The 22,605-nt window shown below is 52.1% G+C and overlaps 8 protein-coding genes across 8 annotated transcripts; 2 read left to right on the forward strand and 6 right to left on the reverse strand.

The window, feature by feature from the left end:
• Positions 1 to 641: 641 nt before the first annotated feature.
• A1O3_07934 (uncharacterized protein) lies at positions 642 to 1,538 on the forward strand (the record flags this gene model as incomplete). Its single annotated transcript, XM_007738038.1, has 2 exons — positions 642 to 791; positions 864 to 1,538. The coding sequence occupies 2 exons, from the start codon at positions 642 to 644 to the stop codon at positions 1,536 to 1,538; spliced, it is 825 nt and encodes a 274-aa protein (XP_007736228.1).
• Positions 1,539 to 2,727: 1,189 nt separating this feature from the next.
• Positions 2,728 to 3,740, reverse strand: A1O3_07935 (SHO1 osmosensor; the record flags this gene model as incomplete). The annotated part of the gene is made up of 4 exons (XM_007738039.1): positions 2,728 to 3,228; positions 3,276 to 3,398; positions 3,449 to 3,604; positions 3,654 to 3,740. 4 exons carry the CDS (start codon positions 3,738 to 3,740, stop codon positions 2,728 to 2,730), a joined length of 867 nt encoding a protein of 288 aa, XP_007736229.1.
• A 1,813-nt stretch (positions 3,741 to 5,553) lies between these two features.
• Positions 5,554 to 6,277, reverse strand: A1O3_07936 (uncharacterized protein; the record flags this gene model as incomplete). Its single annotated transcript, XM_007738040.1, has 2 exons — positions 5,554 to 5,963; positions 6,025 to 6,277. The coding sequence occupies 2 exons, from the start codon at positions 6,275 to 6,277 to the stop codon at positions 5,554 to 5,556; spliced, it is 663 nt and encodes a 220-aa protein (XP_007736230.1).
• Positions 6,278 to 7,331: 1,054 nt separating this feature from the next.
• On the forward strand, positions 7,332 to 8,939 carry A1O3_07937 (uncharacterized protein; the record flags this gene model as incomplete). The annotated part of the gene is made up of 1 exon (XM_007738041.1): positions 7,332 to 8,939. One exon carries the CDS (start codon positions 7,332 to 7,334, stop codon positions 8,937 to 8,939), a length of 1,608 nt encoding a protein of 535 aa, XP_007736231.1.
• A 1,620-nt stretch (positions 8,940 to 10,559) lies between these two features.
• On the reverse strand, positions 10,560 to 11,999 carry A1O3_07938 (uncharacterized protein; the record flags this gene model as incomplete). Its single annotated transcript, XM_007738042.1, has 2 exons — positions 10,560 to 11,231; positions 11,445 to 11,999. 2 exons carry the CDS (start codon positions 11,997 to 11,999, stop codon positions 10,560 to 10,562), a joined length of 1,227 nt encoding a protein of 408 aa, XP_007736232.1.
• A 1,598-nt stretch (positions 12,000 to 13,597) lies between these two features.
• A1O3_07939 (uncharacterized protein) lies at positions 13,598 to 14,799 on the reverse strand (the record flags this gene model as incomplete). The annotated part of the gene is made up of 2 exons (XM_007738043.1): positions 13,598 to 14,353; positions 14,410 to 14,799. The coding sequence occupies 2 exons, from the start codon at positions 14,797 to 14,799 to the stop codon at positions 13,598 to 13,600; spliced, it is 1,146 nt and encodes a 381-aa protein (XP_007736233.1).
• Positions 14,800 to 15,916: 1,117 nt separating this feature from the next.
• A1O3_07940 (uncharacterized protein) lies at positions 15,917 to 17,772 on the reverse strand (the record flags this gene model as incomplete). The annotated part of the gene is made up of 7 exons (XM_007738044.1): positions 15,917 to 16,170; positions 16,262 to 16,632; positions 16,682 to 16,871; positions 16,929 to 17,070; positions 17,138 to 17,171; positions 17,225 to 17,454; positions 17,509 to 17,772. 7 exons carry the CDS (start codon positions 17,770 to 17,772, stop codon positions 15,917 to 15,919), a joined length of 1,485 nt encoding a protein of 494 aa, XP_007736234.1.
• A 2,228-nt stretch (positions 17,773 to 20,000) lies between these two features.
• A1O3_07941 (uncharacterized protein) lies at positions 20,001 to 21,399 on the reverse strand (the record flags this gene model as incomplete). Its single annotated transcript, XM_007738045.1, has 5 exons — positions 20,001 to 20,737; positions 20,792 to 20,995; positions 21,050 to 21,157; positions 21,205 to 21,261; positions 21,318 to 21,399. 5 exons carry the CDS (start codon positions 21,397 to 21,399, stop codon positions 20,001 to 20,003), a joined length of 1,188 nt encoding a protein of 395 aa, XP_007736235.1.
• Between the last annotated feature and the right edge of the window lie 1,206 nt (positions 21,400 to 22,605).

The following is a 22,605-nucleotide window of genomic DNA, read 5'->3' on the forward strand; positions in this document are numbered from 1 at the left end:
GGAGTACTGGTCGGGTATTTATCATAGAGAGTAATACTATCTGTTCTGCTGGGTTAAAGCACTCTTACCAGTCTACTGTTCGGATGCATGTACGAAGATGGGACTCTCACTTGGATCGAACACACTAATCTTCTACTACACCGTACCTCTCCACAGTACGGAGTACTGAAAAGCATGCTCCAATGCTCCATGCATCTGGTACGTCTAGCCAGCGAGATTCAGCCTGACGGTGCCTAACTTTAGGTACGGAGTGGGCGGGTGTTAGCGAGGCCTAACCCAGACTGCGCCACGCACCCGCTCAGCCTCACTGCGCACCTCAGCATGGCGCTCGATTGGAAACTGAACCTGCGGCAGTCTTTCATCTCACATTCATATTTCCCTGAACAACGTTGTGTCCTTCGTTTCTCCTCTTTCTAGACCTTTGGTTCTGTCTTCTGTCCTAACAACGTTCCCTAAGATCATTCTTCAAGCTTCATTCCTTTTCCTACAACATTGCTTTACCGTCCCATCCCATTGTACGAGCGCTACGACACGAATAGCCTAACTAACCACTTCTACTACCCTCTCTACGCCTGATTGCCTCGCGTCGAGGCTTAGTCCTCGATATACACGGACCTTCTTGGACAGATATACCCCCGAAAATGCGTGTCCCATTAGATAAATATGGCCGCATAAAAACCATCGTGCACGGGGTCCAAGCGGCTATCTTGTTCCTCGCCTGGATCCTCACAATAGCCCTCTTCACACGGAAAGGGCATACGGATGGCCGAGTAGGCTGGTACTTTGGCCTGGTATGTTCAGTGGCGTCACCTTAGATGGCTGCTTCCTTAGCTACCTGTCATCATCTTCTGACGTGAGTCTAGTGCTGGCTTACGATCCCTATTCTGGTCTACCTGGTAATGGTGCCGATGTGGTCGCGCGCCCGACGGTTTGCAAACGTGTATGCCTTTGCCTCGCTCGATGGGCTTTCTGTGGTTCTATGGCTGAGCGCCTGGGCGGCGGTCGCTTCATACGTGTCGACGGGAAAAGGGAAAGGCGACAAGAATGACGCCTCAGGATGTGACAATTTCAAGTATGGCACGCCCGGGCGCTGCAAGCTCAGCGAGGCTATCATCGTGTTCGGCGTGTTTGAGATGCTCCTGTTCGTCGCCACTACCTTAATTTCCTTCCGTGCAGTCATGACCTACAAACGCACCGGGATGATGCCTACCACCCATGAAACAGGAGCGGATGGGAAATACAACGAGGGCTCGGATCCCACTCAAGACGCCTTCTCGAGTAATATGCGGCCAGAAGAGGAGGACCTTGACGCTGACCAGTACAATGGCGGCGTCAGACAGGAGTATGCTTATACAAAGACTTCTTTCGACAACGAGGCATATGCTCCAATTCACCAGGGCGACCACGACGAGCTTGCGCATATGGCACCGCAACAGCCGCAGAGTCCTTTGAACCATAACGGCTTGGGAATCCACGATTATGATACAAGCTACACTGGCGCGTACGGAGCCCAGGGCCAACACTTGCCGATTCGATGACCAGCAGCGGTGGCATTCCTTTATTTCGGTCATTGAACGCATGTGCTGCTGAGAGATGGGCCATTATCTGACCCCAACATCATTGTGATCTAATCATACATGTATTCATACTGCAGGTCTTTGCCACTCCGAAGTGGTCGAGCATTAGTACCCGCTTGCCACGGGTTTGGATATGGCGGCATATCATGTCTATTACAGCTTGGAGTGTATAGCCGTGCGCCTGGAAACATATGGTGTTCGGCGTTTCGAGTCATCAACGATCTTGGACATCTGACCGGTAGATCTAAACGTCAAGATCCGAACCTTGACCTACACGGATGGGCAGACCATGTTAGAACAGGTTGTTCATGACCAAGAGTGGCCTGTTACTCTCAATCCAATTGACGCCGAAAGAAGTATTGCCTTCAGGAGCGTACAACCATTGAAACTCATTGCCGATTTCACGTTGGCAAGGCCCCTTTGTCCTACTTCTCGCCCCTGCTACATGCTCAATCGTACATATCATTCCCACTCCGAGGTCAAGCTCAAAGCCAAGATCCGTACAGATTCTTGCTCTGTCATCTGAAAAAATGCCTGTCTCTGGGGGAACCCTTGAATACTCCCATTGTGCTGTCACCGCTTATTCCCTTTTGAGTCCATGCCTTCGAGAGCCTGTCTCCCTCAAGCACTGTCATCTTCGTTGCCGATGGTACAATCTTGTTCGACGACCTCAAAAAGAAAAGTTCAGAAAGTTGATAGCACGGTGTTCCAGTCCTAATCTTTCCCAGAAGCCGATCTAGCTGGTAGAGCCACGAGAACTTCCTATCGTTTTGTCTCTTCCGGTTTGCGCCTTGACACCTGTACAGGTCCCGGGAAAATTCATACCGTTCCGTCGTAGACCAATTGAAGAAAAGACCACATCAAGTTGCCATATCAACCTTTGGACTATTCCAAGTCACAATTTCCACTGAAATCCTCCAAATCCCGTAGAGCATGGTTCTCAAAGCTCCGCCGAGAACCTGACTGGCGGGAAACGAGGCTTGAATAACAAAACATCTCGTTGAGAAAAAAAATGGCGATGTGCACAGAAGAGAAATGCAAAATCGTCAAACGGGTCATTAAAGGGGTGTCGGGGAGGCAATGCATATCGCCTGCCGTTTTCGTACCCATGGTCTGTTGCAAAACAATCTGAAAACCGATTTGCCTGGTCTCATAACAGGATCAAGTAGTTGCTAGGTGCGATGCCTGTCTCGCCACTCTCTTTTTTCGCCTGCCACCAGCGACCGCTCACGTCCGAGACTTCGAGAATCTCATGCTTGCTGAAGCTGATTTCGTTGGCATCATCTGGATTTGCCTCATAGCTGTAAATGGCCTTGGCTCGATAGGGGTATTCAGTGGGTTGGGCTGCTGCCTGTGCTTCAGGCGAAGCGCTTGTATTGGAGGGTGGTTGGGTCGATGGCCGCGCCGCCGCTCCTGTAGGTCCACCTGGGTATCCCGAGATAGGTGAAGACGTTTCGAAGCCATTCAATTGCGCAGACGTGTACATTTGTGGCGGCTGAGCAGAAGCTGTGGTTTGTGGTCGATCGTAGGCATTGGTCATGTTTTGTGCAGGGCCACGGAAAGCACCGCGATCTTTGTGCAGGGCAAACTGGTCAATGAACTCGCGATGAGCGGCGGCGGGCGCGGAGCCGAAATAGAAGATCCAGATAATCTAGATGTATTAGCCTGGCACGACCGGTGACGCGACGATATACGTACAGCAACCATGGAGAGCAAAATGTGACCAGCAGCTGCTGCCTCCATGGCACCCTGCGGTTGATAGACAAGCGAATTGACCGCAGATGTTGTCATAACAAGGCCGGCAGCGAGGTAACCGACAATCTAACCGTGTCAGTCGAGTCCTCCCAACAAACAGGATCGAGTATACTTACGGCAATCGCGTAGGTATTGCTAGAGTTCGTCGCGAATACGAACAAGATGCCCAAAATGCAGCAGAGCATATATGCTACAGTCCACCAGGCATATTTCGGGAAAGGATCTTGGATATTTGCGACGATTGAGGAGATAAACGCGATCAGCCATGCGAGCTGTCTTGCTGTCAGTTCAAATCTTGCACAGGGACTTCGAGTCTCTTACCAGACCGATTGATATTGTTGCTAACGCGAAGGGGTCGCCAACAATAAGGCCGAAATCAATTCTGCCTCCTCTTCGAGCTTCCAACATGTTGTGCTTCTTCAGAGAGGGTGAATGAAGAGATCCGTATGAGGGCATGAATGGTTAACAAACGCGTGCAGATGCGGTTTGGTTAACAGGGTGCCGACACAAGCGAAACCGGGGCAGACAAAGAAGACGACAAGATCGAAGTTGTGGTGTCAAGTCTGAAGAAGTTTAGGTCCAGGCGCAGGCTGGCTGGGAAGAGGTCCGGGCGCAGGATGGCTGTGCTTCGGTTGGTGGTGGGTGTTGGTCCGGGTGGTTTGAGTGCACTCGACTAGCAAGAAATAGATTCGAGAAACGTAGTCGCCGATCAAAGAGAAGAGGCGAAGATAGAGAGGAGAAGAACGATCGACGGTCGGCTGACACTGGGCAATGAAAGTTGGTAGGTAAAAGTTGGAGCCTGAACGAATGTGGGTGGTTATTGCTGTGGTGTGGTGTAGTGATGCTCTGATGGGTTCGAGGAACAAGGGATTGAGTCTAGGAGGAAGACTTGATTGGAGAAGTCGAAGTCGAGATCGAAGGAAAGGCGCATCAAAGGGATAGAGGAGGTGGTAGTAGTAGTATTATGGGACACCAAGGGATGGGGGAGTTGAAAGAAGAGGGAGAAAGAGAAGCTGGATTGGGGAGGGGCCAAGCAGGGCGGCCGCCTCCTAGACTGATGAACTCCCGGTAATAAGTCAGTTGGTTCGACAGCCCCCAGGCCCTATTCGCGACCACTAACATAGCAGCTACCGCCCTTCCCATACCCAACACCTGACAGGCCTTCATCGAGCCCTGCAACGCGTTTCAACTCGCGGCACATTTGTTCAAACCATGCACTGTCTCCAGATTTACAATTCTTCCCTTGACTCGATGCTTGATTGGTACCTGGGTATGATCGCCGACTGTCTGACCGTTGTGAAAGCCTGTCAGTGTGCCAGCTGATCGAGGAGCTCCATCCTTCAGTTTTCACACTCAGACCAGCAAACGCCTCTATCAACCTAATTTCTTCCATCGTCAATGGTCCTGGGGCCCTGCTTCCGTGGCACAAGCCACGCGCTCGTCTACGCTGCGGGCATGCGCTGTGGCACAAGCACTCGATTTGGACCAGCTAAATTAACATGGATGCAATGCGATCATTCATCCAAATTGCCTACGCTAACACAGGCAATCATCTCGTTTCCTGCGTCGTCAACCTCCCCATGTAATATGATGCCACCCCTACATACTTTTCGACCCGGATGGCTTCCTTTCCGACTTCATTCCTTGCGAGGTGAAACGCGAAATGCACGTCCCTGACTACGACGATTGGGTGAGACACGACCGTCCCCTGATATGGCTGATCCATCGTTCTCGACCAATGCTGGCGACTCCACATTTCGCCCCTGACACCGCCACAAGCGTGCTCCCGCAATTCCAAGTCCCACAGACCATTGTTTCCTGTGGCGGGCAAGATGAAGTCCGTGGGCACTCGGCCACACCCAATAGTCGACAAGAAGGCTGGTGGCCGATGAATATCCCGACCATGTGATATAGAGGCCACAAAATGCACCCTTACGGTCGTCCTCAGAGCGCAATGCTTTGCACATGCTAGATCCCTACGATGATCTGCGGGGTGACGTTCCAAGCCGTTCGGAGAATTCCCCGAGAAAGGCGCAGTTTCAGTCAGGCGACTCTTCGAGCTCGGTTGCCGGTATCAAACAGATGGTTGAGCTTTCATGTGGTCCATCCCAGTACTGGGACAATTGCAACAGCTCTGCATATGCCACACTAAGCCGAGTCGGACCATTACCTGTGTTGTCGTCAGACGCCTCCTTGAGCCGCGTGTTCCAACAATTGTCATTCACAAGTATCCTTGTTCTTCTTTCGCTCGTCGCTCTGAACGGATGAGGTGTCTCTCAACCTCGTGTAGTCTTCTCTCCCAGTTTTCATACAAGTCTCCCGTCCCAATCACGCCAACCTTGACCCACCATTCCAAACATCTGGCGCTACGCTCTCGGAGCTCTTGAATGTCCTCTTCGAGGCTCTGTTCGTTCTCCTTGCATTGGGCAAGTCTCGGAATCAGGGACACCAGCTTTGAGCTTTGTTCTGCAGACGGGACTTGAAGAGTTTGCAGAGATGACAGCCTGGACGCAGTTTCCGGGAATAAGGTCGCATGTGAGAGGACAATTGAAGCAAGCGTGCTCAAATCTTCGGATTCAGGTATCTCGGAGGTGCTTGTCTGAGGAGAAAAGAGATCCGGATACGTAGACGCTGGAGCAGGTATCAGTGGCCTTCCTCAAGTTGGTATCATCTTTAGAATTTCTTCTCCTACATAGACGCTCTACATTGCGGACAACTTCACCCGCTGGACCAGTGAGCTTCTTCAGCTGGCACAACTTAGCCTCCAGAGAATCCAACTGTGCCCAAATCGTCTCGTTGTTGTGGGTAGGTGCTGTAATTGACTCGGGCCTGCCCTCCTCATTGCTTTTACCAGAGAGCAGGAATTCCAGTCGGTCAAGGCGGGTTGTCAGGAGAGCGAGGGTGCCGTGAGCGGCTGCCTCCGGATCGCTGGTGTCCGTCGCCATCACGACTGTCCTAGGCTGGACTACTATCCTCGTTCCCAGGGCATGTGGTGAGTTCAGGCCAAAGGCGCAGCCAGGAGAGGGCAACCAGGGCAAACATGTCAAACAGTGCTCCTCGGGCTTGGCATGTTTTGAGTGTTCCTCCCAGATGCCCAGAGCTGCATCCACCTTCAAGCTGCGTCTGTAACACCATCACCATCTTTTCAAGGGCCAGTTGAATGTTGTACCACCATCAATCGTCCAGGTCGGCCGCCGGAACTCGCTTGAGACTTGCAGAGGTGGAGTCCTGGCCTTTGACATGTGCAGTTGTCTCACCTGAAACAATAGCACCGGAAATCGGTGGCTGGGAACAATGATTTGTTCAACCACGCCATCTCCCTTCCGCTAAACGAGATCCCGCGATCGTGCCCTGTTTTGTGGCAGGAACTGGACTGGCTCTTGTGCGCACCCAGCCGGCCATAGTCAGCTCCGCAACCTGCACGTAAGCGCATTGGCTTGACTTGGAATTGAGAACTTCGGCAAGCCACTGGCTGCGTCTCCGGAGACTGGCGATCAGGTAAACAAGATGCTGGCGCACGATGTTGAGATGCATGTTGTTGCATTTGATCCAGTAGTAAGACACACATATTCCCGACGAACGAAGCTGCTCGGATCAGAGTTGGCCGACATCTCTGCAAAGCTTATCAACCACCACCACAGAACCCTAGCGACCACCCATGTCATCTCATCCAATGTCTCCTCTCCACTACCTTAGCTACCCTGTTCCTCCCCAGCCCATCTATATCCAACATGCCCTCTTGCAGACTTCAGTCATGAGACCGGGGCCATGGTCTTCGTGGGACCTGGTTTCCGGTTTTTGGTCCATGAGTGTATGTGTACCCCTCGCTTCCTACCTTTGCCATCGGAACCTCCTCAGCACAGCTTGTGTCTTTTCTTTGACACCTGACTACTTCTGTGCCAGCATCGCGTGCTCTATACCGACAGGAGCTTCCCCTCATTCTAAGTCATAGATGTGATGCGGTCTGACCACCAGGCACGAGGTTGCGAAACCTGCATGATGGCACCACCAGACCCCTTTCGTTGGACATATACCGACTACGTCTGTTTCCTGCGAAGCCATGGCTTTCACAACCTTGCCTGTCTTGACGAATACCTTCAGTGGGGAGTAGAAGCCAGTCGAAACCCCAGTGCCCAACGACCTCAGCATTCAACAGCGATTCTGCTCGAATTTGGAACGACAAGTTTTAGAACATCAGACCTCTCAGACACCACAAAATTGAGGGTACTGTTGAAGGAATGGACCAAAAAACCCGCAACTGCTCCAGCTCTACCGACATCCGGTGTTCAGGGCCGCATCATCATGGTCAACAACATCAGTCCTGAGGTGGTAGATAGTCTGGGAGGACTGCTCAACATCGAGCCGGCATTTTTCGCCTCGCATCTTGCTGACCATGGCATTGGAAGCGCCGGGGAGGTCAGCACGGTATCTCCGCTCGCGTCTCAAAATCTACGCCACCAGAAACAGTTCTTCACGATCGAATACCCTTGTGCATTTGTTGCCGCGAATTGCGGAAAGGATGTCGACATCGACAAGCTCTACTGCAAGGGAAACTATCGTCGGAGGGTGGAGGTATGTTCGAAGCACGGTAAACAAAAAGTTGCTCTCGCCCGTCGGAAGATTTCATTCTACATGAAGACGACTCTCGATCCGTGGGTATGTGTTGTCCTCGTCGATCCACCAATCTCATACTTCACACTCGGACTCGAATCGACGTTTGGAGCGTACTCCCCTACGCAACGTCTTGATGTAACGGGCTATCATGGAGGCTATCTGGATTTTATCGAACACCGACGACCTCCAAGCAAAGATGGGCATGACTTCCGCGAATGTGGAGCAAGGCCCATGTGTCCCAATCCATTCGACGATCTATGTCGACACTGGCAGATCATGGCCCGGGACGGCCTGATCAATCCGTCGGGCCGAAACTTGCTCAACATCATGAAACCGGCCTTCCAGATCGCAGCAAGTGAATGCAGCAACTTCTTCGACTACATACGCGCCACACTCGAGACCCAACCCATTTCGACATCCCTCACAGCCGACCCGCCGAAGACGAAGAGGACGCTCGACAAATGCATCTCCCTCGACTCGATGCTTAGTCGGTATAAGCCCATCCTCACACGCATCAAATCCTTCGTGGGCGCGGATGCGGACCTGAATGAGGACTACCGCAGTCTTCTGATCGACTTACACCACTACCGTGCCGAGTGCGACTCACAGATGCAGCATATCCTCGCCGTCTCGCAATGTCAAGACACCACGTCTCTTACCTCGATCAACGGCGAATCTGTCCGCCAGGCCGACTATTCGCGGTACTTGACAATCATCGCCCTAATCTATGCACCGTTTGCGCTCGCCTGCGCCATTTTCAGCATGCCACATGACTTCGCACCTGCCGCGCACTATTTATACGGCTTTTTGCCCGCCACAGCTGGGGTGACTTTGGTATTTTTGTTGCTTGTTTTACCAGAGGCTAGAGATCCCTTGCCGAGCCTCAAGTCGGCCTTTTGTGGCAAGTTGACGAGGAAGAAGTTGCTCGCAAAACCGAGCAGTCGCAGCATGCCGTCTATGGTGAACGAGAAGAGATATACTGAAGACGTTTGAATGGTTGGACAGAACGACCCTTGTAACCGATGACTGGACCAGGTCTCACAGTAACAACGTCTGGAACTTATCGGTACAAGATCGGGTTGTTGTCAAGCTGGTTGCACAGCCCGACACTCAGACTTTCCGTCCAGATTACGGTTGGAGGCCTTAGCACCAACATCAAACAACGGAAAGGAACGATCATCAATTCCTTATCTCATGAAAGGCACACCTCCAAGGTTCAAGAGTCAGTTATATATTCTCGTACCTGATCGGCGACTACGGACAAGAATCAGGCCAGACTCGTCACACAGAGCCGCGCCACGACATGAGAGGGGCCATGCAATTGCGCATACCCCATAGCGACATGGTCTCACAAGATCCGGTCCTAGGTATGAATTAGCAACTATCACCTGCCTTCATGTCCGAAGACAAAAAGGAAACAGTTACCTCCCACCAACCAGCCCATTTCTCAGAATCTGCCAGACATTCAGACACACCAGACTGACATACATACCATGCCGGAGACAGATACGACCAACTCGATACAAATCCAACACAGCACGATGACGACATTTACGACCGTATGATTTACCTTCTCCCATGGATGGCGGAACATCGGCTGGAAAGGACATGTCTTTTGTATGCGTGCTTGCTTGCACTACCTGATATGATGGAGTAGGGTAATGCAGTATAAGATCTAGGTATGGAGACGAGATGCATCTGATGAACATGTTTTGGGCATCCCGATTACTCCTCGGGCCGATGATCGACACCGTCACTAGTGATAATGACAACACCAACAAGATGGGATTGAACAGGCATAAGGAAACGAGACTTTTATTTAGCAAACATGAATTCAGCATTTTCCGTTTCATCCCGTTCTGACAGTAGTAAACCTAAACTTGTTTCCTTTTCGCTCCCTCGATTCCGGGTTCGGTCTTGGTCTTGGTCTTGGTTTTGTCCTTTATTCTATAGGTATAGGTAGGACTAGAATATCCAGTTGGGAGGCCCGGAGCCCTAACTGCATGGATAGAGAACGGCGAGGTTGGCAAGCTGGGGGTCCGGGTGCCCGATTACAATACAACACTCGTACGGGTTGACCACGAAACACCTTGAGAAGCAACCTGAAGTCGAGCAAGTCGAGTTGTTTTCGAAACTTGTACTGAGTTAGTTGACTGATGTTTGACTGTTTTGGAAACTTGTAGTTATGTAGTTGACTGATATATGACTGCTTCGCTTCAAGGGGATCGAAGCTGTGGATCGACCAGTCCAGTAGTACTCCGTAGAACTATTAGCTGGTCTTCTGCTTCTGTCCCTTCCCTCTCTGTCCTAGGAGCTTTCTTTTCCTTAGAAGGAAGGATTCGGAATCCGGGAATATACACAGACACACATATAATATACACACGACGATATCAAGTTCCTTCCATAGTCTGTCTTGAGACTAGATCGTCTTTACAGGCGTCAGCCTCGTGGACACCTTATTCGTCTTCGTCTCCGTGGCCAGCAGAGCACGCAGGTCAGATTTGTGTATTCCCATCGAGGCAAACAGAAAACATGAGACGGGCCGCAAGATACAATACAATGTGGTGTGTTTCTCCGCCCTAAATTTAAATCTTACAGGAACATTGCCCCAAATCAAACCTCTACGCTGGTAGGGATCTTGACTTGTCCCTTCTTCCGCTCCTGGCTGGGCACGCCGTACCTGAATCCTGGAGCCTTGGTGCCACGCCCGTCCAGTCCCGTGCCGGTCCTGGTGGCGCGGACCTCCGTGACGACAAACTGCCAGCGATCCGTCTCGATTCGAATCTTCTTCTTTTCTTCAATTCGGGCCTGGCGTTCTATGATTGCCTTACGCTTGGCATCTTCCTGCTGTAGTCGTTCGACGTAGCGGGCCCGAACCTCGTGCGACTTGATTGTCGGGTCGAGCTTGTCTTTCTCGTAGGCCACCAGGTGCGGGTGAGGGATGCGCGCATCCGCGGGCTTCAGAACCGGATGCTCGTGGCCTGGTTTGCCGACGATCTCGGGGGTGGTGTCTTGCCAGGGCTCTAGGAGTGGTTTGCCATCTTGTCCCCTTTCCTGCTCGTCTGGAAGGCGAGGAGCGCCACTGAAAACGCGCCCAGCGTCCGTGCGGGTGAAGGCTCGCGACTCCGACGTGGGCCAGAAAATCTGACGGTAGGTCATGGGATGTTGTTCAAGGTCGTTGATCGGCTCGTGCTCCTCAACGGGCTTGCGTGTCTGAGGGTTCAATTTGTTCACTGGTACCATGGACTGGATGGCTCGTGCGTAGGGAATCGCGAGGGATTTGCCCTAGTTGAATCGAGGACTCTGTTAGCATCTTGTCTCTTCCATGAGCAGAATGTGAGGGAGCCTCGATGTTAAGCATTCAAATACTGAATCAGAGAGTTGTAATTTGTTTTTTTAGATCACCATGGTGGAAGTCTGGAAGACTAATCGATTTTGGTTGTTCATCATAGTAGAGGGTGCAAGGGCGAAAAAGAAATGGGGCCTTCTTGGACATACCTCTGCGACCATTCTTCGTTCGACCTCGACGAGACGAACGACAGCGGCTATTCTGCGCATATCCACGCCCATCTCGACCGAGACCTGGCGGACGGATTTGCCGTCTACTCGTACTCGCTTCCAGATTTCTTCGCGGAGCTCGTCCGACAGGATGCTTTGTGAAATGAATGTGTGGTTTAGCGGGAAGGGTCGTAGGTCTTCCTCGTCTTCTTTGCGCAATCGGGGTTCTTCTTCCGCAGCTTCCTCGAGAGCGACGACATTTTCCGTTTCTGGTCCTTCGGAGACGGGCTCAGGAGACGAGCCTTGCTTCTTGTTCCGATCGCGTATCAGGTTCCCTCGCCGATCATATGCCGAGAGATAGTTTGTGGAATTGGCCAGAGGCTGTCGAAAATTTGCTCCGGGCCCTTGAAGCCAGTTGAACATGCGCTTTCGAAGTTGAGTTTGGGAAGAAGGGGTGGAAGAGAATGCGCGGGTGAGGCATGATTTGCAATGGGTATGGACGGAGGGACGAGGAATCGTAATTGAAGCGGCCGACGGTGGTATTCGAGGAGGCATGGTGGCCAGCTATCTGACAAGGTATGAGAAGGAACGGATTACAATGTTACCGCATGATCTCAGAAGGGGAATGCTTTGACTTTGGCAGCGGTCGTAGCTGGGAAATCAGTAACCGGACCAGCTTGTTCTCTGCGTCGACGACGAAGGACAGAATGGGATGGAGGAGACGAGACACAAAATTGCTTGCAGAGCTTCAGAGAGACGGAGTTAGTGCCCGGCAGACTTGCCTTTCTGGAAGGCCAAGCGTGTCTAAATACGGCAATAAAATGACAAGGATGACAGCCTGATTGCTATTGAAATTCATATACTCTATTGACAGACAGAATTATTTATTGCTGATATCAACATCCAGTGTACAGTGTACGGCAAGACCGGAAGAGTTAACGGGTGAGTGTTGGAATTTAATCTGTTAATCTGTTAATCTGTCTCCCTGAGATACAAGAAGCCAGTATGAGTATTTGCCTGGACACAAAGCTGAGATCAAATGATTGCATGATTCATGGACCAACAGAAAAACTTGGCCAGGTCTTCATGAACAACACTTGACACATGACCCACGAAACGAGCATTCTGATATCCGATAATCGAGGTCGAGGTCGAGCGTCATGAGAGCCAAAAACTTTGCCTACAAACCCCTCGAGCGGAGGTTGTAGGGAAGTGAACCTGTTTTTTACTGAGGGTTTTCGGAATGGTCGTTGGTCGTGTAAGATGATGATCCACCAGTTGAATTGAGACTCTTTCTAAACGCTTGTGCGTACCACCCATTGTTGTCTCTTTCTATACCACTGCGCCATCGGGACTTGAGAGGAGGGAATTGGCGAATTACGATATGAAGTGCGGCAGTATAGATTATCAACAGGTGAACAAGGGCCCCAGTGCCGGTGTTGGTTCGCCCACAACGGAGCCTGCATCCTTCGCACTTCACATCGCCCTCAATCTTCAATGGTATGTCTATCAGGCTTTTGCCCCTTTATCTACTTGCTCCCCTTCGAGATGTAACCATACAATTTACGGGAGCTGGATGAGATGGTCAGAGCTAAGGCTAGAACCACATCCTCTTCGGGCGCTGGGCCGATGCCATGCCCATCCAACTGGACTGCTGCCAGCACTGGGCTCAGGTTAAGTTAGCAAGAGAGAAGACAACATTTGTTGACCTGAAAGCCACGTCTGAGAGCGATCCATCTTCAGAACATCACGCCGGCTGGCTTCCTGCTGCGCCGCGGTCTCCGTCAAGCGGTTGGGCAACAACGAAGTGGTTTGAGGCGGCGTCAAGACGTGGCCATCAACTGGGCTCGCGTACAGAGTGGCTGACCATGATGGACTGTGTATGGAGTACAGGGCAGATTCATCTTGGCGTTGAAACACCCACGTTGTCCCATTCTACTTTCAAGGTATAGATAGATACTATGTATATACAGATGCGAGTCCCGGCGTGGGCTGGGAATTCTATACAGTGGGGGGCAAAACAAGGTGCCGCCTGGATATCTAGAATCTAGAGTGCTGAAACACTGGCAAAGTTCGCTTGAACGCTGCATCAGACGGGAAATAGGAGACAGGCAGCAAAATAAACAAAACATCAAGGCACGAGGTGTGATGGATCAGCCAAGGCGGACGTCCGTCCCTTGAAAGGTAGCAGACCCCGACCACATACCTCTGACCAAGGGTAGATTGACGTCCGTAATCGGCTTGCCAGTTGAAGCGGCGACTTCTTCGGCTTGCTTCTTGTATGCCGGGTCATTGTTAATCGTCATGTGCCCATGAAAGACCACCATACCACCTCCCTTGATGATATCCAGGCCACCGGGCCCAACAAGATTGGCGTCGTTTGTGACAAGCAGAGGGCGACCGGACTTGGTATAAGGACCATTGATATCTGTGGCCGTGGCATAGGATACGTCGTACTTGGGCGTGGTGTAGCAGTTGCTGCTGAAGAAGAGGAAATAGATACCTTCCTCGGACCGGTGGAGTGAAGGCGCTTCGACCAGAGGTCCGTCAAGGTCGTCTCTGTCGAGAATCTGAATCACATCGCCGATTAGAGAGACGCCGTCAGGTCCTACTTGTTGAAGCATGATGGGAGTCGGGACGATTGGAGCAACGGTGTTGCCACAACTGCCGCCATGGCCGATTGAATTGCCGTCCGTCTTATAGACCACATAGCGCTTACCCGTGGAAGGGTCGTGGAATCCATCGGGATCGATAGCGCCACCCTTCGTGTGAACATCTGGGCAAGCTAAAGGAGAATCAAGGGGAACGTAAGGTCCCAAGACATTCAGAGAAGTAGCAGCGCCCACACAATGGAAGGCTGGAGTCGTTACGAGTGCATCGGTGTAGTAAAGAACGAACGAGCCGTCGTCCTAGTCCACATCAGTTTCTGAGAATCTCCGTCAGTTGCAGCACAGCTCAAGCTCACAAGTTGTACAACATCGGGCGCCCATACCCGGGCGCCAGTCTCCCATGCGCCGATCTGCGGCAGGGCGTCATGATGGGTTAATAACGTCCAGGTCTGATTGTCTGTGGAGGTGGCTATCTGCACATGAATCATGTCGGCACCCACTCCTCGGTTGTTGGTCGCAAAGGCGTAAGAAACTCCATCCACGTGAATGATGCCTGGATCAGCAAAGTTGGTCTCGACGAGGGGTCCGATTACCGACGCAAAAGGGTTCGTCGACGGGCCCCCGGCTGCTGATGACGTTGGCAGCGGTTCTGGTTGGGGTGAGCGAATGACTATGTCGCGAGGCGTCAAGGGTCCCAGAGAAGAAACGGCCGAAGAGGCCAGTAGATAAGCAGGGATGGCAACCATGGCAATAAACCTTTGATCCGGAACGAAAGGGGGAAGAGACGACTGTCTTGGGAGGCTGACGAAATATTCGTCAAGGGCAGAACGACTGACTCATTGGAAAGAATGTGTTGTGAAGACCGAACACAGCCCTGACGCGAGCGCGTATAGTGAGGTAGGTAATAGATCTAGGCCGGCTTTCTGGAGAGACCGCCATGCTGTCCGAGGGTGAAGGTACGGCTATTATACTTTGCCAGGAATGGATCCGAGGGCTTTTCTGTCGCGCCAGATGGTAAGGCTGTGCGGCTAACCTGCACCTACGCTCCTACGCAGGAGGTCAGGGGCACATAACTGTAACCGGGTGAGCAGGGAAGACTAGCGCTGTTTGAGCGGAGTGATTGGCCCCCAAGAACTCTCGACAGGTGCAGCAGTGTTGTGACACTTGCGGGCACGGAGCTCGCGGTGGTAGTCTCGTTGAGCTATTTGAAGCAGAAGCACCCCAGAGGGTCCCAGTGGCAGCTAGGGATTCCTCGGTCTCAGTCGGGAGCGACAGATGCCAGATGCCTGATGCTAGATGGGGGCGCAGCCAGAGATGGAGACTTCGAGGTGGAAGAAGCCGTAGGCCATTTGGATCTGGGTCTGGCCCGGATGTGCCGCGAGTGATCTTGGATGACATTATCGGATTAATAGTACCGTCTGCCAGAGGTGCCAGAGACTCGAGAGGAACTCCGTCCACTGGTGACTGTACCATCTCTGTACTATACCAAATAGTATGCTGCTAATTGCCTGGTAGAGGAGCTTCGGTATTAACGAGGAACGAGTAGTAACGGGCAGTCACGTCACGTGCTCGCGCTTCGTTTTCGCGGTCCTTTTAGGTTTGGCCAAGCTTCGAATGCCAAGTGCTCGCATCGCTTGTCTCACTATTCTATTGCTATTTCGAGACCCGACTCCATTCAACAACTCAAACTCCCACTTGATGGAGCCATGAGCCATGAGCCATGAGCCATGCCACTGAGACTGTACGAGAAGCCTGCAAGAGAGCGGTGCATCGGCCGTCTTGATGTAACTCCAATCATTGGTATGGTCCTATCGCCAAGCAGACTTACACTGCGACCCCCCCCTTTGATACCCCTGAATTATTCTAGACGGTGTAACGGAAAAACGTTGCGTTATCGCCCGCCTCTCTCTCCGCAAACTTGTCTGCGGCCGTGTATTGGTCCAGGCTCTTATATTCGCGGTCTCGACGGGCGTTCTCGCGCCGTAGGTAGATGGTCATAAACATTGATAGAACTGTACTCATTGCGACCATCCCGATCAAGATAGCATGGCCTTTTGTGAACTTGGGAGAATCCGTAGACAGGTAGATGAAACCTGAAATCACACCGCCAAGATTCCCTAGACCTGGATTTAGCTTTGGCTGGTCTCGAATACGTGCCAACCCTCTCAACAGGTTCCGGCGCCGGCATGTAGACATTAGAAGACTTACCAAATCCCACGTGCATGGCGATCCCCACCCCGCGCTTGACGGTCCCGCCGATATTGTTGCCATTCCAGGCAACGCCTTGTGGAACATTGGCATAGATACCAGCAGTAAAAAGGAAGCAACCTGCGTACTTGACATGTGGGTTTTGGGAGGAAATAAGCATGATAAGTCCGGTTAATGCGGTGCAACTGAAGCCGATCATGAAAACGCCTCGAGTCTTGAGTCTATCCGCCGCAAAGCCCCCAGTAATACAGCAGAAGCAAGCCATAATGTATGGGGGGACCGTCATAAGCTGAGAAGTCGCGTTCGTATAGCCGAGAGTCTTCATGATCGTTGGTAGGAAGAGCGCAACGGAGTAGAGAGAAGTATAGATCCTGGCGCGTGTGAGCAGACCAAGCTTTAACGGGAGAAGCTGACCCTAACCCAATGGTAATGAACATGTGAACCCAGATTTTCCAATCTTTGATAGCATGCCAGAGATATTTCATATCAAATTCGTCGGCGAGTGAGCTTCGGTCCCGCTCTAGACGGCGGGTGACTTCTTTTCTCTCCTCAGGAGTCAGGAACTTTGCAGTAGACGGGTAATCATTCATGACAACGAAAGCCACTCCAGCTGCAGTGGACCGATAGTCAGATCATCGATCCCGAGCGAGAGGTGAAGATCGCTTACCGATGACAAGCGTAAACAGGCCCTCCAGGATGAAAATCCATGCCCAGCCGGGTTTGCCGCCGACCCCGTCCATCACGATAATACCACGGGCCAGTAACCCGCCGAACGCTCCAGCAGCTGTTGCCGCGGAGAAGAAGATGGCCTATTTCAATGTTCATGAATGAGGACTTCTTGCAACTTGCCACGCCGACGTTGAAACCATCACTCACCATCCTGAGGCCACATTCATGTCTCTGATACCACCTGGACACATGCTATCAGTAGGCAGCTCCATTTAATCTCGTTGGCTCACCCACATTGTGATATAAAATGTCACTCCCGGAAACAGCCCTCCTTCTGCAATACCCAACGCAGCACGAGCGGCAAGGAGTCCAGCAAAGTTGTGGACAATGCCCATCAGACTGCAGCAGATGGCCCAGGTGACCATGATAGATGGTATCCAGATTGAGGGACGGGTTCTCCTCATCATCAAGTTAGACGGCACCTCCGCAGCAACGTAGAATGGGAAAAAGACAGCAAGTGCAATCTATCTGATGTAAGAAACCGTCGATTCAAGAGCAGAAAATCAGCGAAGACGAACGTTGTAGTTCAAGCCTGCCATGCCCAGGTCCTTCTCCAGCCCATCAAGGCGAGCGTTTCCGATGTTTGTTCGGTCGAGGAACGAGAGTAGATAGAGTAGTGCTAAAAATGGGAGGAGAGTCCAGTCCAGCTTTCTGATTAACTTCTTGGTAGCCTTCATGTCGAAGCCGAGCTCCTGGGTGCTAGTAGAAGCCGATTCCAACATGTCTTCATTCTCCCTGCTCGGAGGAACTTTGACAGCAATCTCGCCCCGAGAAGGATGCATGTTCATCTGCCAGCTCGCTCGTCGATGAACAAAGCGACATCGACTTTAGAGACCAGTGTGGTATGAGTAGGAGAGGCGAGAAATGAACCGACTTCAAAACAGGGAGAACGGAAGTGAGGATGTCTCGTGGCGAATGCACGGGGTTGAGACACAATCTGGGTCACAACAGACGATATATAGATTTGACGATTGACTGTGATACTCACACTTGGTGGGGTACACAAGGAACACTGGCCACAGAAGCCTAACTCTCCGTGCCACAAGACGTCCACGTTGCTCCAGTCACCTCCCCCCTTGGATCCAACTGCATGGTGTAAGGCCATCTCCGGCCTTAGTCGTCGGCAAGGTGTCTCAACAACTCCAGCAAGACTTCCGCAACAGACAGACTCACTTTCATGGCCGAAAGTGCCGAAGAGATATACTATGGATACGAGAGATGTTTCCGTGATATTGTCATATCCATAACTTCGGCTAGGGCACGGCGGTCTTCTCTCGAGATAGTGCACAAGGAGGTCATACCAGGAGTTCAAGAACAAAAGGACATTGTCTGAAACGGGGAAATCCATCAAGGGACGCCGAGGTTTGTGGCTGAACTTGACACATCGGATCTCACTTCTGGCATGTCCGCATTCTGACCTGGAAGATAGTTGTTACGCGAAGATTCACGCAAACGCCGGAGGTGGCGGAATTAGTGCGTCCAGTCCCCGGAAACGTCGCCATATTAGTATGAAATAAGTCAAACGGCGGGAGCGACAAAGTATTTATACCTGGACTGGTCGGCTCCGAGGAACAGGCTGAGAGATCTATCTGCCGACGGACAAATGGGCCCTCATCAGGTAGCAAACGCAAACAGGTTCCAACCGCAGCCTGAAGCGCCATGTCCAGCCACATACGGAGTATTAAATTGGTTCAAGATGGTCAAGAAGGATTAGCAACGGAGAAGAGAGAGAGGTCAAGCATCCCGCCTTCGTGCAGTGCCAGTCACGGTGAAGTCGTGTAGTCGTGTCGTCGTGCCTGCAGTGGTTGTTCGAGGTTATCAATATGCCAAGACTTGACGCCAAGACTCGGAGCGGGATTCAACTTCAACTTCAACTTCAACACCAAGTTCCAGGCACGGCTTCGAAAGGACAGTATTAGTAGTAGTAGCAGTAGCAGTATGCATCTGGTGGAGCCGTGCTGGTCAGCCTAGCTATGTGGTCGGTGGTGTAGGAGCAGACTGTTTCGTGGTCGTAGACGACTGAGAGAGACTCTCTGTTGGCCGGTGCGTATGAAGGCATACTACAGTACTGGGTATAGGTAGGTAAGACCGAGTCACACCAGTGAAAGGAATGCAAGAAGCTGTGAAAACGTCTTGGGAGGTGTTGTGGGATGAAGAATGGAGTTTCTGATCTCTCAACAGGCGGTCTGCGTCCATCCGCACCCCAACGACGTTGCTGCTCGGTCACCTTCCCCAGTGCGCCTTTGCTCACTGCACTCTCCAAAGTCACAACGACTCGCACAGATCAATCACTCTTGTAGCCCAACCCAAAATTGGACTTAGCCATGAGCGGCAGAATAGTCAATTACGCGATGACGATGACGTTGATGGAGGCGACCGTTTTCTGCATTGCCCGTATTCCCTATCCCCCCAAACCAAAATGTAGACCGATCCTGCTCTTCCTCCTGATTGACGAGGCTCGATCCCTGCAACCGTCCAGAAATAGACCAAGTTCCTCAATTTCCCGCAACGCCGTGCTTTGCAAGGACCATGTCACAGCAGCCCAAAAGCCCAGAGCCATGCCCGCTCAAGCAATCAACAGTAAATGACGACAACCGCATACCAGCCCTTTTATCGATTCCCGCCTTGACGCAACCCCCCTCTCCGAAGACGCATTGCATCTTGACTGACAACAAGCTCCGGAATGCGACCAAAATGATTTCAGACTCAGGCGTCCTAAACCCAAAAGCCTCCACTTTTGATGTGGACAATCTCTGCCGTGTTCCACTCGTCCCCGTTGCACCAGTTGTAGAAACTCCATATCCCCCAGCGCGAATGAACGAAATCGCTTCGAGTGAGATCTCTCCCCGGAGAACGCTGTGCAGAAGCATCAAAACCACACCAACATGCATAACCAACATTGATCTCTCCACCTTTTCAATGCACTGTACACCGAAGATATGCTGGAAAAGACAACACAACTCCGCTCATACAAAACATATCATGCCTTGGTCATGTCTTCGTAGCTCATTCAACCCCAGACCGAGGTGGCCCCGATCTTGTTAGATCCCCAGACCCCGCTTCCAGTGCCCCAAGCTCCTGTACCAGAATTCGCAGATGACTCTTTCGTCGCATTAGAAGTTGAGTTCGCCGAATTCGCTCGGTCGGCGTTTTGTTCGTTTGAGCCAAAACCATAACCCAAAGACGAAGGAAGTGGTGATGTAGTTCGCTTGTTGAGGGATTGATTGGGCGCTTGTTGCGCATTGGGACGACTTCCAATAGGGCCCATACCACCAGTGCCTGGCGCCATCGTGGACTTGGAGATTTGTCGGGAATGAGACGATTCCTCTCCAGATGGTGGTGTTGGCGCCTTGCCAGAGGATTGCATCGAGGGGTCGAAGTTCCCAAATCCGGATGATGCTTGTGCAGAAGGCGAGGCCGCCTTCTCGACCCGGGAGCCATCTTGACCTGGAGCGCCTTGCGCAGTGCCTTCGCTTTGTTGGACTTGGCCGGAGATACCGAAGGGATCGACTCCACGAGGCGACGGGCCTCGAGCAGCCCCTGCTGAGCTGGTAGGAACAGTGGCTCCTTGGTCTCGGCTGGTGGCGTCGTCGGCGGTGAACGGAATCTGACCGACAAAGGCGGAGTTTTCGGCGCCGTACAAAGCACGATGCTGACGGGCAATCAATTCCCGGCGGCCCTCCTCGCTCAAGGCGCTGGGGCTCATCGAACGATCGGATTTACTGGACGACATTTCCGCCAATACACCTACTGAGCAGTCAGTACCATTGCTCGGTGTCCGGAGCGGATTAATACGCTTACTTCGATTGTATTGTTGTTCTTGATGGTAATTGCGAAGCTCGCGCTCTCGCTGAGCCGCCATCCTCCTTTTTGCTAGTGCAATCTGATCGGGATCAGGTTGCCGCCCTTGGTGCCTTTGTGAAGCATAAAAGTTTTGGAGGTTTGCGCCTGTATGGGGCCGAGAGGGGTCGAAGTCGGTATGGCGTCCGCCATATACACGAGGCCCTTTTGCTATTAAATCAGTATTGGTGCATGGCCCATTTGCTTGAGAAGGCGTACCGAAATCTCCTCCGGGCCGACCGCCAGGCACAGACATGGACATCGGCCTTGGGCCTGGAGTATAGAACTTGCCGCTCTTGAGAAGATTATCCGTGGCTCGGTCCACCTCTATTTCAAATCAGCATCTGAACTGTGAACCGGTATGAGGGTTGGACCTTCGAATTGGATGGCGAAGGCGTTGCCATCTTCGCGTTGTGAGGTGGAACTTGCGCCTAGCAAGACTGTCAGCTCTTTCCCTGTTAGAAGTGTCGTTCCAAGTGCGACAGACCCGACCTTGACGGCGGCGGGGGTTGTTCCCAAGACGCCTGCCGGACAGGAGCTTGCCATCCCTGTGGCTCGTAAAAAGACATTGTCCACCGAAGGTTTTATTGACACGGGTTGACAGGAGGATCGAATGGTCTCGGGGAGGACAGAATTGCTGGTCGGTAAAGGAGCGCCGTGCAGTATTCGCGGAGCCTCGAACTAAACCAAAGAACAAATAAGTCTGTTGGCTTCAACAACCAAAGGTGATAGATGACAGATGCGACTGGCTGGAAGATGATGGAAGGGAAGCACGCAGTTGGACGGGGAGAGGAGGTGGACATGTGGTTGTATGTCTGGCTTGGTTTGGTGCGAAGTTTTGGGTGGGGAGAGGGCATTTTTTTCGAGGATCAGCCGGCTCGAGCCAATGATGAGTGCAGTGGAATCGGTCAACTTGCCCGCGACCACTATTGGGGCAGAGGGCAAGCAACCCAGTTCAACTTACGAAGACGGACCGGGCGGAGGAATTGCTACGGACCGGATGAAGTGAAGTTCAAGTTGTCCACCTGCGGGCACTGCAGCAGAAACGGCAGACGACAAAGCCGAGGAAAGGGGGCGAGACAGAGCAGGAGAACCAGGAATGATGATGATAATAAGAAGTTATTATTACTACCGAAAAGCTATCGTATGGTGGGGAGAGCGAGGGTCGCAGCGGGAGGAGGAATTTCGGAGGAGAGTCAAGGAAGCCGAGCATTACTGCCTAGTGGTAATTGTGCCTATGCTTCTGTCTTTTTGCTGGTCCTGAACCCCGTACCTCACTGGCAGTACTCCGTACTCTTGAAGAGACACGTACAGATTGATAAATCCATCCATTATCCGTCTCCTGCTTCTCTCCATTGCCGACTGATGCCGTTGGACACTGTCCCCCCTTGTTGCTTCCAGACATGATCGAAGCACCACAAAACGGATACATGCCTGCTGCATCCGCCTCTTGCAGAGCTAGCACCCAGCGTTGCGTTCTTCGCGTGCCGGAGGATTCTGGACGCCGAGTACACAGTGGGTGAGGAAGCGCAGGCGGGACATTCTTGGGCCTAGCGACGACCGGCTGGGTTGCTAAAGCGGCACTCCTCTTAGGCAACAGACCTTCCACACCCCACAGCGAAGAAGGGTCCTTGATCCTTGATGCCTGAGCAGCGCCCCCTCAAGTTCGGGTTCCGGCCCAATGGCCTACTGTACGACCTGCAACCACTCGCCGCGGATGGACTAAAGCTCGCAGCCTCTGAATATCAATATATCACTATGGTCGCTCCCTTATG

The sequence above is a fragment of the Capronia epimyces genome (genome assembly GCF_000585565.1).
Source record: "Capronia epimyces CBS 606.96 chromosome Unknown aczIQ-supercont1.7, whole genome shotgun sequence".
Lineage (NCBI taxonomy): Eukaryota > Fungi > Ascomycota > Eurotiomycetes > Chaetothyriales > Herpotrichiellaceae > Capronia > Capronia epimyces.